Raw genomic sequence first — 17,815 nt, 5'->3', positions numbered from 1 at the left:
GAGGCAGATCAAGCAGTGTGAAGCAAATGTACCATGAAAAAAAATCTAGCTTATACCTATGCTTTCAAAAATAAAAAATTCAGAAGAAACTTCCCATCATTTTGCTTCCAAGCCTTTCTATTAGAATTGTACTTCCATGTGAAAATGAAAACCAGACACCTTTTTTACCATCATTTCATTATATATTATTAATCTTACCTAAACCTGTGTGGGTAAGTTGTTCAAAGAGAGTCCAGCTGTGGTCATCAACATAGTGGTTCTTCAATATCAAGAGCTGACACACATCCCTGGCTGTTATATCACTCGGTACCTCCAAAGCTCTGCTAGTATCATCTTCACTATACACTTTGATTACCTGCAATAAATAAAAACTCTAAAATATCCGTAAGTTTAATCTTTGCTTCAGTTACTCCATGTATGTTGCTCTCTCAGCTTCATGACTGAGACAAGAACCCACACACACAGAGTGCAACATGAAAGGCAGCCACTCCTCTTTAGTGCAATGGCATCATTGAGAACAAAACAGCCAAGCAAAGAATATTCCACGACTAAATTTGGCCCCAGGATATCCCTTGCCACAGGACACTGGCCAGATTGGTACATTAGCTTAAAAAAATCATTAATGGAGAGATAAATAAATGCAGTGAAACTGTACATTCTTATTAAGCTGAAAAAGAAACCACACAGCATAAACAGTGAAATTCAAGAATTCTCCGACTGCAGAACTGTAGAAAAGATTTGATAAAGGAGTTAGTTCAGAGAATGGCAATCAGACTCAAGAGGCTCACAGTTCTGTAGAGAGTAAAACAGGAGATGTTACAGAGTGGCTTCAAATTTTGACAAACAAGAACTGGAATTCTTGCACACACATCCTCAGTTTAAAGGGTGCCCAAGATGCTTTTAACTGACAAAATACTCCTCTCAGTTTATTGAATGTATCCATATTCATGAGAAAGCAAGACAAAACTCTCCTGAAATTTATGCACAAAACCTAAATACCATTGTAAATCCCTCATTAAACAGCAAGATACAAGTTCTCACTTTAAAGACAAACAAGCCTGTTACTGTCAGTCATCCCTAACAGCTGCCTTACCGAATACACGCTCATTTCAAGCATCTAATAAACAAGCAGCAATGTACTGTGCCCTAACTTGTCAAGGCAGCTCCCTCTCTGGTTTGTGCTGAAGTTGGTAGGAAAGTGAGCAGGAAACTCCAACTGTATCTCCTACCACCTGCATCTTCCCACCAACAGTGGTTGGTTAATATTGCACCTAATCAATGTTGACAGGTCAAGAGTCCCATACAATATTCAGCCACCCTTGCCACAACACCAATCTTCAGGATATGGCAAACATTAAATTCATGCTCCTAAAGTGCTGAAAAACCTCTCCCTACATATGAATCAACCACCTCAAAGCTGAGGCTCTCAAGGGAAATAGAAGTCTTCAGAGAAAGAAGATCCAATGTTTCCACAGGCCTAAGCCCAGTATTTCCATTTAATCCAAAAGGCAAAAAGACCACATTGCTACTGAATTTAATACTGCCAAAGCAGCCATGGGGGATGGCTGTGGTTGGTTTTGTAAGACATCTATGCTTTGGCAGTGTTCCCACTGCTAAGCAGGAGAGACCAGCACCAATGCAGCCTGCTTGCAGCAGAGCCTGGCTCCACACACACAAAGTCCTACTCCAGTCACACAGAAATTATGTTTGGCCATTCAGGATAAACCAACATGAATTATTTAAATTCCTGCAATATTTACAATGATTCAAAGATGAAATCAAAAGATGTGTCTGGCAGGGTGCACTGTGAATGGGATGGAGGGCTGTAGGGGTGACCAGAGGAAACAGCATCCCATCACCTTAAAATAGGTCCTACTGTGGGCAGCATTGAAGGTCACAGACAGCTTCATTAGTCTGTCCAGCAAGTCTATGTCAGGCTGAACCTAAAGGATTTTACAGGCTGAAATGCCAGAAAGGAGAGAGACAGTGGAGAAGATGAAAGCAAAGGTAAGAATTGAAGTAACTTTCCAAGTATTGACAATTGTTTTAAGTCCCTTCCAGCTGAAATATTCTATTCTGTTTCCCAATATTCTTGCAATAAAGCCAGGGTGGGAATCCATGTGAGCATGCTGGCTAGGGACTCTATGGCACAGAGCAGCAACTGCAGTTTTCCCCAGGCACTCATCAAGTTCAGTGATATGCTTATTTTACAGCAAGAGCACGTACAGCCCATGCTGAGGCTCTTGACGGATATTTTAACAGAAATTCTTTTTAAAAGGGTTAAGAGTCGCAGTGCAGATGACTTCACTCTTATTGCTAGAGAAACAGAAAAAGAGTTTTTAAAATGCTGGAGACAGCAACACAAGTCATGATAATGAGCTGCCTGTGGCCATTCAGCTCAGGGAGTGGGAAGCCTTGGAAGTGGCCTTGGACTATTGGAGCTCAGCTAAAGCAAAACAAAACAACACAACAAAAAAAACAATGAGAAAAAACCCAGTTTATATTCTCTGTGAGTATTCTCAGTCAGTTTTCTCAGTATAGGGAAATAAATCCTGCTCAAGTCTAGGAGAAGAGATCACCCCAGTTCACAGCTACGATGGGGTACCTTACAAAACACAAATGCTGTGACCTTTTTCTCTTCCTTGCAAGGGATTCAGATGCAGCAGGAGACAAGAGTCACCTAATAGATACTCATCAACTTCTGTCACACATTTTGCTTAACAAATTGGTGTAAATCTCATCACTTAGAGTGATCTTTGAGCGGTTTTTTTAATTAGAAGTTGCTCAGTATGTACTTGGTGTTGTGTTTGAAGCAAAGTCTCCTGTAAGATTGCTAGGAATGTACTTATTCCAAGAGGAGTGGATCAGATGAAAAAGGATAAATTCAAAATCCCATTTTTCCTTGGAAATATGTTGCAATACTTCTCTTCCTAGAAGTAGAAAATGCTCTGAGAATTAAAGGGTGGCAGAGTTATGCTAAAGATGCAGCTATGCTGACTTCCTACAGAAATGAGCAAGCTTGAGTGATACCTCTACTTTTACTAGTGGCTCTCACCATGTATTTGACTGGCCAGTCATCTCCACTTTTTTCCATTTTTTTTTCCCTGAAAAATTTGTCTGAGAAGTAGCACACAAGAAAAGAGCTGCTAATTGAGACCAAGCTCTCATTACAGTTTTCATACCCTACATTCTCAAACTTTGCTCCAAAGCAAGCTGTTTCACTTCCCTTGACTATACCTATTACTAGGCAGAAAAACTTGTCTCAGCAGCACTGAAATCTTCTTTCCGGTCTAGTTTATAAATACAAGGAGATTTTAGTTCTTCCCAAGGCTAGAAAAAGAAACACCTCAATAGCTTATATTTAAGTCACTGGAAGTAAGAAATAAGCAGCTCCAAGATTTTCCTATAAGAGGAAAACACCAAGTTCAGCATGACAAGCATTAATCATTTTCACTGCCTATGGGAGCAGGCAAGGAGGTACAGCATTCCTACATGTTCTCTTTCAGATTTTCAATATATTAAAAATCAGCCAAGACCCCAGAATTATGTGCAATGCATCTTTATCCCTCCAAAAATTATTATTATAAGAAATGTTGCTTCAAAATGAAATATATTATTTTTCATATTTCACTAATCAAATGAACTCAAAATGTAAAATAAATGGTGAAAAATACAATCAAATATTTAACAAAGGAAAATAGAAAGAAGACCCTTGTTTTTACATGAAAAAGTAACCAGAAGAAGCAAAAAATCAGCAATTTTATAAAAGAATAAGTAAAAGAGCACATAAGGTAAGCAATGTGGGAGGAGGGAGGAGCAAGAGAAGCAAAGCTGGACTCTACTCCCCCGAGTCTTCTTCCCCACTCAACCGTCATCTCCACTACAATAATTAAATTAAGTGTTCATAGACTTTTAAGAGAGGGTGTCCAAGTCTGATTCTTCAGAATCTTCATGCCATCTGTTTCGGAAGTTCCAATCTGCAGAAACAGCACAAACATATGCCCTGCACTGAGGAATTTAAAATTTCAAACCAAAGTCCTAATGTGTGAAAAAAGCCAGGTAGAAACCCACAGAAAAAGAACCAATACCACACAGATTCCATATTTAGGCGCCTACACCAATATGACCTGACATTTATATGATTCTTAATGCTTCTGTTTAGCCATTGACACAGTGGGTAATCAGCATCTTTAAAAAAAAAAAAAAAAAGGGCCACGTTTATTTATAAAGATAAAAGCCCCTAAATTTAGCTTATGATTTCTAAAATTATTCCCCCCTTTCCCCCAAATAAAACACTGCACATTTTTGTAATTACATTATCATTTCTGTCACATTTTTGTTAAATGCAGAATTATTGTATGCAAAACCAGGCTTTGAAAATTCTTACACTCCCAGGGTGTCACACTTCTCCTGAAATGCTGGCCTGATACTCTGCTAACCCCTCTCTATAGTTTAACAATCAGGCTTTTTGCCTGCAGCATTTGTTCTCCAACTCCCAACCCTTCTGCCTGCTAGACAAAATTTTTTGCTTATTGATATTGGCAAAGGGTAGAGGAATTTGGAGTGTATTTTAACTACAATGGAAGCGCTTGGAAACTTCTAGCATTTTGAACTGGTTTATGACTTCTAGCAACAGTCTGTCTTGGTTTAGTATGAGTCAGCAAAATTCTGCATTCATAAAAATATTTAAGAAGTTAAGTCACAACTGTTGTTAGAAACAAATAGCATGTTAGTAAAGTTTACTGTGTTCTTTATCAGCTGTGAATGCAAGATAAAATGTCAGCTTCCAATATTTCCTCCAAAGGGAAGATTTCCAGGCCAAAAGGATTCAAGCAGTTTCCAGAAATTTACATCTGTCATTAAAACAAGGTGCATACAATGTCTAATTGTACACATCTCGACTTCTCATTTGGAACACAGTATAGCTTCAAGAGGCAGAAGGAACACAGCTCCTATTTTCTGTCTTGAAATGAAACCAAAGTGCAAAGAAGGAAGAGCAAAGTCTAGGAAAATTGGTCTACCTCTCCTTCCACAACCTAGAAGGACCTCATACTTTTTCCATAATTTAACTTTTTTTAAAAATGACATTTCAAAGAGCAAAACTAAGGTTAATTTCCAGCCTTTATTCCAATGTAAGATGACGGACAAGGTCAGTTTCTCTAGCAATTAAAAAAATTTCTTGCCTCAAAACATAAAATTTTTTAGACCTAAATATTCTTCTAGAAAGTATTTAGAAACTTGTTAAATTTCATGTTAAAAATATGCCTATTTTATCAGTTAAAACAATTTCTACTTATGTTCTGTAATGTTCTTCTGTGGCAATGTATTTACTATGGCACTATGGCAACTGTCTGTATGATGCAGACCACAGAGCCACTCCCCTACTTTAGACTCCTGGTACAAACTCCACGCCCTGCCTAATCCAACCACCCATGACCATCCCAGGAATTAGAAAATTACACCAAAAATAGAAACTGAATAGCAATGCAAAGAAGTAACAAAAAATACTTTCTATTACGTACAGGCAAAAAGGTCCAATTCTTACTTTGGAAAGACATACTTGCCACCTGACTTTGGGCAAGTCAGCATTAGTGCCTCAGTTTTGCTTTAAACAACATGAGGCAGGGGAAGTGAAATCTGTTTCTGTACAGCAAGGTAACAGACTGAACTCATTAAGATTGGTAGAGGACTTATACCTCCTCACTTGACTGCTGCTTTAGATGTGTAAGTATGTTGTATTATAAAAAGGGAGGTTAAATTATGCAGATCTCCAAATTGTAATAGGCTATGCGTAAAAATATACCAGCGAAGTTCTTTCAAACAAAGGTTATGACAATCACATCATGATACTGGAAAAAATGGCAGAATGAGGACAATATGACTTGCAATCATGGCAAAGACAACATCAGTAAAACTGAAGAGTTTGAAAGACACAACAGGGAAGCTAAAATACAAATATCATTACTTAATCCTGAATTTGATGTATTCAATTTAACAATATTGGTCAACAGAAACAAAATGTAGTTAAAGATAGTAATAAAATAGTTACAGAAGAGTTCATTTCCCTGCATAAAACTGAACAAAAAGGCAAAGTCTAGAAAAAGCCACGTTCACGTGTTGGAAAATTAACTCATAATACAACTACTTTTAGAGCAGAAAGTGAGAGTCTTGTAAACTATATGATAATTAAATGACACTTGGCCCAAAAAATTACAATAATTGAAGAATTAAATAGCAACAGCAACACTGTGAAGTTTAACATCCTGTAAGTAGGAATGGCAGTAATAAATAGATTAAAAGTGAAAGATCTATCACCATCAACAGCCATTACCACAAAGGACCAAATCAGGAGTGAGAAATACAAAGAGATCTACAGAAGTAAAACCCACAATAAACTCCTTAAAAAGAATGCACATTATTTATAAGGAAAGGTAGGGGTAGATCAAACAATTTGTTTAAATTGGGAGTCCCAAGTTAATCTACCTTACCAAATTTTTTTTCAAACTATGGAGATTCCAAACAAAGCCAGTGAAAGATACTTCAAATACAACTATTAAGATGTGTGTAAATAACTAGAAAGTTGTGAGGAAATTTAAATATTATCAGCAAAAATTTCAAATAATACACTTCCATGGAACATCAGAAATTAAAGAAAATCAGCAGACTCACCAAATGATTAAGCTGTTGAAGGAGCACTTATACAAGATAAACACACCACAGAAAAGCTAAATCATTTATCTGCATTAATTATTCACAATAAGTATGGAACAGGTTCCCAGATCTAGTCTTTATAGGTGAAATAAAATTGTCTGTTTAAAATGGAAATAAACTGGAAATAAAAAGGCAAATAGTTAACAGGAGGTTATACAGTCTAGCATTTGAATTGCAAACCTCAGCTTATCCTAGCACCAGTGCAAAGGGAGGCTTAGGCTCCATCTATCACTTCATCTGCTTGCACTGAGTATAAAGTTCTGCTCAGACCTGAAAAAGTGGAAAAGCCCAAGGGCTACTGCAGCAGATTAACTTTGGGTATCGCTTTGCAAATTTGTGAGTCACCAGTGCCTACCACCAGGCAGCTAAGAAAGAATCATTACCTAAATCTGTCTCTGCCTGGAAGGAAACCTACTCTTACATTTACGAAAACTTTTTTCCATTTTGTTCATTGCAATTCCTGAAGTGATTTAGAGTAACCATCATAATTCTGAAAAATCTCAGTGGGGTAATGCAGTTTACACTGACTGGTATCAATAACTTTTCCCAGGTCCTTCAAAAAAAAGAGCTGAAAATTAAACAATTATGAAAAAATAGACAACAGAATAAAGGTAAACTTGGAATACACAGTTCATTTTTAGAATAGCCATCTATAGTCAAGTAATTTCAGGCTCTTACTCATATTAACCCTCTAAATCAGAATGGAAGAACCATGTTTTACTAGCCACAATAAAAATAAATCTTAGTTATTTTTCATTAAAATATTATTAATGCTAACTTTATACATTAACCCCTGACACAAGGCTATTTGCAAAACTTCTCGGTGCAGGGAAAGGTAAATGGCTCCCTATTCCTGTCCTCTTAAGACTACCACTCAAAGACAGCCAATCCAGCAAAGGTTCCCTCTCATCTCCAGTGCACAGTATGCATGGCTTTTCAATTAATCTAAACACAATACATGGATGATCAGGAAGGCAAGAGAGTTTTACACCTTCCGAGCCACTAAAAATAAATTAATTAATGGTTAAATTTCCATGAAACTTGGGTAAAATTCTATATACAAGGGAAAGTAATTTGAAAACTCAGCTGAGACCATAACGTAATCCAACCACTGCGTAAATGTACACAGGTTATTCTCCCTTATGCCAAGCATCACCACTTGGTCTTGGAATCACAATGCTCCTTCATAGAGTTCAGCTCATACAGTCCTCCTAACAGAGCCCAGTTGTTTTGGCTAAATGTACATGCTTTATGACCCATTATTTTCATTCAGATCTTCCTTATTATTTCTCATGAAATCCACAGAAGATTGCTAAAAAAACCAGCAAGGTACAAAAATCCCCTTGGTAATAGCTAAGAGTTTTTACCCTCAAAACAAGCCCTTTCTGATAAAGGTTCAAAAATCTTTTTTTTTGACTGAAAGAGATTAATATTCAGACCAAACTTGATTATTCAGGTTAATAAAAGTGTACATTCACATGAACTTTTCTTCATGAAAAGTTAATTTAGTGGAGCTGATCAGCGTATTAGCCTTACTAGTAAACTTATGGTATTACTATCTTCAGTCCTTTGTTTCCACACTGCCTGCAAACTCCTAGCTTTAAATAGATTCTATATATTTAATAGTAATATGCAGGTTTACATTTTACTACATACAAAAGCAATAAATAGAATGCACTTAGCATAGACAGATGGAAAACATCCAGTTAGACTAACTGGACTTAAAAAGAGGGATGGAACAATCATACTGGAGAATTCAAAGAATCTGACTTAAGAAGGCACTTTAGTATTTCATTTTTTAAAAAAAAGTTTGTCAAAAAGAAAATGAACAGAAAATGAGTCATGTCTGAAGACAGAGGAAGAAAGAAATTTAAATACTAAGCCACTAAAATATACTTCTGTTTTTTGTATTCTGTGTACAACGAAGATGAGGGCAAAATGTTATCAGCCTCATGTTTGTATAGCTTGTCCCTATTTATGTCAAGGCACTAACATTATTTAAATGAGGCTTTCTGTATTTAATAGTGCAGTTTGTCCAACATATCCTTCGCTTGTCAGAGATAAATAGAATGCTGTGTTCCAGCACAAGAGAAAGCAAATCTGTTACTGCCGCGTTCTGGCTGCAGTCTATGTTTCTGAAGAGATACCAGCTATAAAAAGAAGTACCTATTGTTTCTACCAGGTTTTTCACACCATGTTGCTGGTTTCTCAGTAGAGCAGACCTCTTGCAAAGCTGAGAAAGACCAAGTCTCTGAATAACACTGTTAAGAGACCAATTAGCTTCCTATTTCCTTTGCAGCAGTCCTGAAATAGATCTTTTAAATAAGAAAAAAAAAAGGAGAACAGATTTTTTTCTTAAAACTCTCCTTCACTTTGGCCATTTTAAACAGAAGCTTTGGCTTGAACTGTAACACAGTTTAAAAGAGAAGAATGCCTTTATCATCAACTATATCAGCTGTGTATTCCCCTGAATATATAGAATATATAGAGGAGAAAATCATGTAGACTCCAAGACAAAGCAAAGTTTAGATTTTTAGCTAAAGATACAGTTTGAAAATTTTCTCTGTATTTCTGAAGTGGTACAAGGAATGTCCAGAGCAAATATGACAAAGGCCATGTAGAGTAACCTACTGTAATAAATGGTTGCTTTACAATGCTGAAATACTTTGCCACTTGGTATATGACAAAAAAACTTGCTTTGCTGGGTCAGTACTGTCATCAGTCCAGTACTGTCATCTCTGGGTATCTGTTTCTAGCCATCAGTGGAATGTAAGAGCAAAGTTTAACTGTTGTAGGATAGGTATTCTGACAGAAAATTTTATTTCTCAGCACTTCTGAACATTTTTTTTATTCACATAGCATTGTTCCCTCTGGCCAAAGCATAAAATCCAAATAAAGAGTAAATCCTGCAGTAAATGTAGGAAGTCTACTCAAACCATGTAAAACCTTCAACTATACACTATTGTGTTATTACAGATTTGTCAGCAGGCTTTGTTGGCAAATTCAAACCCATAAAGGAACAGAAAAAAAGACAAAGGGCATCTGGGCATGGAAACCAGCTCCTGTGACTGTTGGCAAAAGTGTAATAGTCACCATGTGCAGCAGACTAAAAGAAGGGAACCAAATGAAAAGGAAGATAAATAAGTAGGTGATGTAGTTAAAAGGGGGTGATAATTTCAGAAATTTAGTCTATTTTGATTATGTTTACCTCTAATCATTTGTTCTAAAATGAAAATGAGATACATAGACTGAGCAGTCTTCAGTCCCACAGGAAAACAGAAGCCAGCAGCACATTTCCCATCTCTACGCTTGTTGTGATACCCTACATCAGAGGTCTGCTAGGTTGTCTGGCTGCTGCTTCGCTTGCCCACACACAAGCCATGTTCATATTACCATAAATATATGCATTTTATTTCTGTATGATCATCCTACAAGTCTTGTCAAACAGATACCCAAAAAGATGGTGACAGACACCAATCCAACAAGTGACAATCAACAGGACCAAAGGAAAAATAACAACATTGAGGACTTGCATATGCAGCTGATGGGTATGATGAGCTATTGAAGCCTGGCTTTTGGGCCAATACAAGAAAAGCTGAGGGCTCCAATTGCTATTCGGTCTAGATATCATTTAATTGCTAACCTCTTGGAGAACAGGATTGACTAGCTCAGAAAAGCAATCCAACTGGCCTTAAAAAAAAGCACAACACTATGTTAGGGCAAAGGTTGTCAGTAGAAATTATACAATAGGCAACAAGAGTGATGAAAAGACTGTGAAGAAATCACAATGCACTAAAGAATAGTGGGAGGAAAAAAAGAGGATTCCAGTAGAAAATAAAGGAAAAGCATTAAGGGTGTAAACTGAACACCTCTTCCCGGGTCTCAGTCCTTTATATGAATTTTAGTGGTGCCAAACAAAAAAGGTATCTGCAAAAACACCAGTTGCAAGAAGCAGCAACTACAGGGATGTGCAAAGCATGGGAAAGAAAGGAATCAAAGATGACTCTCCAAATTATCGTTTTTGATGCCCAAGCATGAGTTTTGGTGAAGATATTGGTCAGCAGTCCAAGACAGCCATTTGGATCTGCCAGAAAAAGGAGATGAAATATGAGAACTATGATGAAATATGCAATACATGCCAAGAGCCTAACAACTCTGGGTTAAGAACGTGGATGTGTATCCTTGGAAAGTGCAACTTCAAGTTTGACTCGCTTTGCTTTGTACCGTTCCCAAGGCACCCATTATAAACTGTACTGCAGCAGAGTAAATCTGTTCTTATATAACTACTTTAAACTGTGAAAAACTGGTTGCCTTGAAATAATGTAAACATAAATAAAGGGTTGAAAGCAACTGAATATGGACAACTTCAAAACAAAAATTTTAGAAAGTCACTACTAATGTAAGAGACTTAGACAGACTGGAACTGGGCTAAACTTTCCAGTGTTACCACAGAATTGGATCAGTTGAGGCATTTTGATCTGTGGTGGGTTGACATTGTCTAGACACCTGGTGCCCGCCAAAGCCACTCTATCACTTCCCTCTTCAGCTGGACAGAGGAGAGAAAATATAGCAAAAAGCCTGTGGGTCAAGGTAAGGATGGAGAGACATCGTTCACTAATTACCATCACAGGCTAAACAGACTCAACTAGGAGAGACCAGTTTTATTATCAATCAAACCACAAATAAAACTTAATGTTCTAACACATTTCCCTACCCCTCCGGTCTCCCCAAGTTCAATTTCACACCCAATTTTCTCTACCCCGTCCCTGACAGTGGTGCAGCAGGACAAGGAACACAGGTTGCAGTCAGTACATCACAGATTGTCTCTGCTGCTCCTGCCTCCTCAGGGGGAGGACTCCTCACACTCTGCACCTGCTCCAGCATGGGCTCTTCCCACAGATCCTGCCACAGCCTGTGCATTGTGGGCTTTCCACCGTCTCAGCCTGCCTTGGGCACTCACCTGCTGTGGCTTGGGTCCTCCAAGGGTCTGCAGGTGGGTCTGCACACCCCCCTGGTCCCACATGGGGACAGATGTCTGACCATGTCAGCACCACCAGCTGTGGGGGAATCTCTGCTCCAGCGCCTGGAGCACCTCCTCCCTCTCCTCCACTGACCATGGTGTCTGCAGGGCTGTTCCTCTCACGTGTTCTCTCTCTTTCTTCTGTTCCAGTTCCACAACAACCTTTTTCATTCTTAAATAAGTTATCCTAGAGGCACTACCACTGTTAATGATGGGGTCAGCCTAGGAGCCAGCTAGCATTGCCTCTATTGGACATAGAGGAAACTTTCTAGAAGCTTCCACAGAAGCCACCCATGTACAGCTCCCCTCCCCCTGTTACCAAAACATTGCCATGCAAACCAAATACATGATTAAACGGTCATAACTTCTTTAGATCCTTAAGGCAGCTGTTGTTTTATTGGGCTGGTCTTGCCTCTGTTCCTGACCAACAGGCAGAAAAACAAGGAGTGAGGCAGAATGGGGCATGGGCAGTGCCTATAGCAACTGCATGAAAATGAGGAAGAAAGCAAGTCTAAATATGAATAATTCCTTGGTTCAATGTGATGAGTTTTCTTTGCATTCAGTGATGTAACTTCAGTTTATCAAAAGTAAAGAAAATTTCTAATTTTTCAGGCACTTGCTTATGCATGTGGAAAGTAACATGTAACAGACATAAAAGAAAGGGAAATTTGATCTTTTGCATAAGATTCACACCAACACCTTGTGTGCCGTTTGTTGAGTTTCTCCCTTCACATACAGCAATGCAGCATAATCGGTATGGGGTTTACTTGAGCAAAAATAGCTATTCAGCAGTAGCTCTTGATACACTTCAAGGCCAGATAACACAGTCTGAAGGTCAAGTCCTGACTTCTTGAAGCCTAATTTATTCAAGAGGAGACTAAAGTACTAGAGCTAGAAAATGGCCAAGCACTTTCTTCAATTGATGAAAAAACTGGGTTTTTTCCAAAGGATTTCTGCCCACAGAAGAGGATTATGATCAGAGTAGGGCACTAAACACTGCCAATTTCCTTGGTTACTGTATGAAGAATGTTAGATGTTCAAAGAAAGCAAGAAGAAACTGAAAAAAACATATCAAAGATCCGTTCAAGAACTGAAGACAGAGAGGAGACAAAGTGCAGCGTTAATTGTACCACTAAACCCTGTCAAACTATACAAAGGACAAGTAATGGCCAAGTGCATTAAACCACTGAGATTTTAAAGGACTTTTAAAAAGCTCAGTGCACTTAATACTCACCCTCTCATAGGCACATACACATATACATCTCTATCTACCCTTCATGGCAACTATGCAGCATAATGCTGTACATTTTAAATTTCAAGATCACTGATGGTTTTGTGTACAAAACACTCTAAAATCTGATTGCTTTTAGAGACTGGAATCCCAAAAGATAGAAAAAAACTCTGTTTCCCTGCCTGCACCTGAACCATAAGGACTGCTAAATTTAGTTCCATTTTGAGTTCATTTATACATGTGGGATTATTTTTGCACACAATAAAAACAGAAGGAAGTTTTACTGGTTTCATGCTAGTCAAAGCAGGAACTATGACTGGTCAACCAATATATGATGACTTTACCAGAATCCATCTTTAAGTGCATGCTTGAGTATAAGGAGTACATATTCAGTGCAAAAATTGGTCTAAAATTCTTTTCAAGAATAGTTTCAGATCTAGATTTATTTGGCCTACATCATAAAAAGGGGATGAGTGCTGCAATACCCTCCCTGGAGGAGGCTCTGTTTTTCTGGTTCAAAACCTTTATTCAATTTGTAACAAACTGCAGATAAAGAAGTAGCCTATTGTGATGTTTTATCCTAGTAATTTATGTCTAAGACATAATTCTGTACTGAATTTCCAGTCACACCCATTCTAATGATTTACCTGTGATTACCCCCATTATCTTCTCTCAAACCCCTCAATAATTCATTAAAGGAAATATTCCATTTAAATAAAGACTTTAAATTTAAAAATTTCACCTCAACCACCACAGTTTTTCTGATCACTGCTCCTTAAGCCTTTAAAAGCCTTTAAAGCCCACTCAAGTCCATCTCCCACTCCCTCCATCTCCAAGAAACCTCTCAGCTGTCTTCAGAACTTTGCAGGATGCTGTCCTTACATTACTGTATTATAGAAACATTTTATTACTGTATTATAGAATCAAGGAATCCTAGAAAGGCTTGGGCTGGAAAAGACTTTAAAGATCATCTAATTCCAGTCCTCCTGCCATGGGGACCTTCCACTAGACCAGATTGCTCAAAGCTCCAATCCAACCTGGTCTTGGATTATATTATTTATTATTGTATTTCTTTTATTTCTCTTACTGTATGAAAGACAAAAAGGGCACTGGCATTGTTTTTGTATTTTTAAATTACTATTTTTCAAACTGTCCTTATGAAGAGATGTTTCATACATGAATGCTTGGTTTGTATCCAGTAATTGTATAAAAGGTATCCATTTAATGACACCATTATCATGTCACTTAAAGTGCCTTATGTAAAATTCCTGGATTAGCACACTGGCCTTTCCATCTCAGGGGTCCAAACGCAAAACTGAAAAATTACTTTCATGCTCTTAGCCTTGAAGACAGACATTACTAATTCTCAGTACAATTTGGCTTAAGTGACCATTTTTCCTTGGGGGAGGGATAAGCATTGATTAAAGCAGCATGTGATTTTGGGCCAGAAAAATAGATGGAATAAAGATGCAAGAATACATTGAAATTTTCATGCCCAGTCCTAGATCTGAGCAATCTAAAATCACATCTTTCTTTTGTCATATTTCTTTCAACTAAAAGACACTATACAATCTCTATAAGAATTGCTGGAAATTATTAATCTGCAATACATATTGACTGTGTATACAATGTTTTTGAACATCATCTGACCTAGTGTGTTATGAAGTTCACAGCTGTTGTGGAAAAAAACTGCAAGTCTCTGTTTATACACCTTGCATACAACATCAAGTGCCTAAGTCTTCTCCTTACCATGTAACAAATCTAATAGAATTGTGTTTATATTGAAGAAATCCTTGGTCTTTGACTGTAAAACAGTGTCTTGAATGCATTATAACCTTTCAAATCTAATTTTTTAAGTACTTTTAGAAGAGTATGGAGTTATTCATACAAAAGATAAAATCATTTACTCTGACTTGGATTAAGTATATGTCTAGTCAGTACAAACTATAAATCTGGTTGTGATAGCACTCAATATACATAATTCCCCATGTTCATTAAGCATGTGATTTTCCCATCTGTGTTACAAGACCCCTTGAAACCTAAACAAGACTCAGTAGCTTTAGTTAAAAATATATTACTTAAGAACAAAACACATCAACTGTGATAAGTACTTCACATCAGACTTCAAAACAGAAAGTATAAAATAAGTTTGGACAAAGTATATTAGACATTTTGAATGAAAATGAGAAAGCCTAAGTGCTCAAGAAGTTGGCAGAACAGATTAAGCACATTGACAATGCAAAATTTTACCTTTTGTGAGATGTGAAAATAAAGATTTGCAATTTTTGTAGTATTGTGATTAAACTAGACTTCTTACACAATTACCTATTCCACGAATTTAAGAAATAATTCTTTGTAATGACTGACACACTAAAAGAGTATTTCATGAGCTAATACTTAAGTTTCTCTTGACTATGCAGTGTTAATGTTAAAATCCTACTTTTCCAGGTCCTTCAAGTGCAACAAAAAGTAGAAATTACACCACTTTAAGGCAAAGGTTCTAATGTCCATGAGAAACACAAACAAATTTACACATGCACATATGTCAGCCACCCCTCACCAGCATGGCTCTTTCCTGCCCACCTTCCCTTCATGCAGTATTCTAGTTCTAGAAATTAAGGCATCGCTACAGAAATAACAAAGCCCCTTCTGTAGACAGAAAAGATACTTTCAGAAGGAATTCTACATACCTAGATACAACTATCACAAGCTTTAACAAGCCTATTAAATTTGGCACACAGTGAGACCTCAGTGAGGACACATGCCTTCAAGAATTTTTTGAAACAGTGTGCAACCCAATATCTACCTACCTAAGGCAACACCCTATGCTGCTTCCTCCTACTGCTTCCATTAATTTTATTTTGGGCTTACAAAGTGCATAGATAAAGAGCAGTAAAGCCAATAACTGTTGGCAGCTAATTTGATAACAGCATGGAAAAAAAATGAGAGAGAATGTGCAGAAAATTATCTTACTGTGAATTTGTCAAAAAACTTGTATTTTGTCAGAGAATTATTATCTTTCAACATAAAAAAAAAATAAAAATCAATCCTCTGAAATATACACTACAGTTAAAACTGAGTTTCCCAGCCTTCTGAATGCTAGATTGAGTGAAGTTACACCTCTCCCCTCCCACACAGCACCAAGTACTGCTGTGTGCATACCACAGGAGTCTAACACAACTACACACTGAAAGAACAAAGACCTTCCTCTCCTTACATACAATTAACAAAACCCAGACAAAAATAAAATAACTATGACAACTCAAGATCTGAGCTCTAAAGGGGTGTTAGGGGGAGGAAGACAGGACTGGAAGGTAACCACAAGATTGAGAGAATGAGAGCTGAGAAGTTAAACCACAATTTTTAAAGGAGTATTTTTGAGAAGTGTAACAGAGATATTGCAAATTGTTAGATAACACCATGTTGACACTGTGAACATCTTGCACATACCTAAATGTTAGAGTCTTCATACCAGAAAAATAGTATATTATCATGCTAGTGAGACAGTAGCATAATCTAATCTGCACTAATCAATCCCAATTATGCTCACAGGCTGCCCCTCCAACTTAAACAATGAAATAATATAAATGAATACCATTTATAACACAAATCAATAAAAGTTATGTGTTTATATACTTCTTTAGAGCCACCGGACTAATGCCATAAATATATGCTGCATTCCACATAAACTGCTCATGAGAACCATTTAATACTGTAGCAATATTTCAGTGAACTTTCATTTTTCACAATGCTGGTACATTAAAAAGCCACTGACTAACAGAAGAGTCTATTAACAATGAGTTAAGCACATTATGCAGCAATGAGGTTTTGAAAAATATCTCCACATTTACAAAATAAATCGAACTAATTAATAACTTACAACTTGTTTGAAATAACTTCTCATAAGTTAACATATCTGGCTCAGCAGAGAGTCATATTTCTGTACTTCATTTCCGTGTGTATTTTTAACTTCGCAGATACCCCCAGCGCATTGAGTTACACTAGGCAATCCTAGTGCACACAGATGTAATCATTTTGCACTGCTTACACTTTTTATTGAGATAACAAATAAAGGCAAGATACAGTGGCTATGGAAAAACACTGTCCAGTGTCACCCTGGTTCCCAAAATGCATGATGGGCCATCCACTATAAAGGCATTAGCCAGAACAGGTCAGCAAAAGCACATTGTGTTTAAGGCTGATGCAAAACCTGTGGAAACAGACTCCAGTAATCCTTTGTTAAGAACAGTATCGCAGCCTTCAAAAGAGGCATATTTTAAAGCAATCAGGACATTTTAAAAACTACATTAATCTCTAAGAAAAATAATTTCCTCCACAAAGTACAAAATTATAGTTACAGAGAAAAGAGCACCAGTAAAAGAATTCAATTGTGGACACATATATATTTATAAGCAAACATATTTCACATAATGAAATCAAAAATTTCTACAATTATCAGAAAAGAAACATTATTATTACACTAGAGAAATTTAAGAAAAGGTGAAAAAATAAATACAGCTGTGTTTAAACATTGTTATCAACCCATATTAATGTCAGAATTAAAAGACTGATTTAAATGCCATACCCTTTTCTGCAGAGTTATTGGCATAACTGCAGGCAATGTTACTCTTCTGGAAGACAAATTCATATCTGCTTTTCACAGAACTTGCCAACCTTCATCCAGGTGATAACACGAAGCAGAACAAAGTAGTTAGCAATATTTCTTGAAACCTAATTCCTCATAGCTAAATATTGGGGAGTCAGCACAAAGACTCAGGCTCTAGTAAATGTCATTCCATTTATGTGAATTCAGTCCTACTCAAAGCCAATGACAGAACACACTGGGGTAGGGC

General features: G+C 37.2%; 1 protein-coding gene across 3 annotated transcripts in view; it reads right to left on the bottom strand.

Annotated features, from left to right (window-relative positions):
* GRB14 (growth factor receptor bound protein 14) overlaps positions 1-17,815 on the bottom strand; it is a 58,159-nt gene that overhangs the window by 24,716 nt on the left and 15,628 nt on the right. For 2 of the 3 annotated variants that reach the window (XM_071435024.1, XM_071435023.1), the window contains exon 3: positions 199-355. In XM_071435024.1, coding sequence (XP_071291125.1) covers positions 199-355 — 157 coding nt within the window. Of the gene's footprint in view, positions 1-198; positions 356-17,547; positions 17,717-17,815 lie in introns of those variants that run through there. The other variant, XM_071435025.1, reaches the window with a different exon arrangement.

The sequence above is a fragment of the Agelaius tricolor genome, unplaced genomic scaffold (assembly GCF_023055355.1).
Source record: "Agelaius tricolor isolate 1412-34295 unplaced genomic scaffold, bAgeTri1.0.p SCAF_10, whole genome shotgun sequence".
NCBI classification, from domain to species: Eukaryota; Metazoa; Chordata; class Aves; order Passeriformes; family Icteridae; genus Agelaius; species Agelaius tricolor.
The sequence above is the reverse complement of the archived record's forward strand: the minus strand, read 5'-3'. Positions and strand labels throughout refer to the sequence as shown.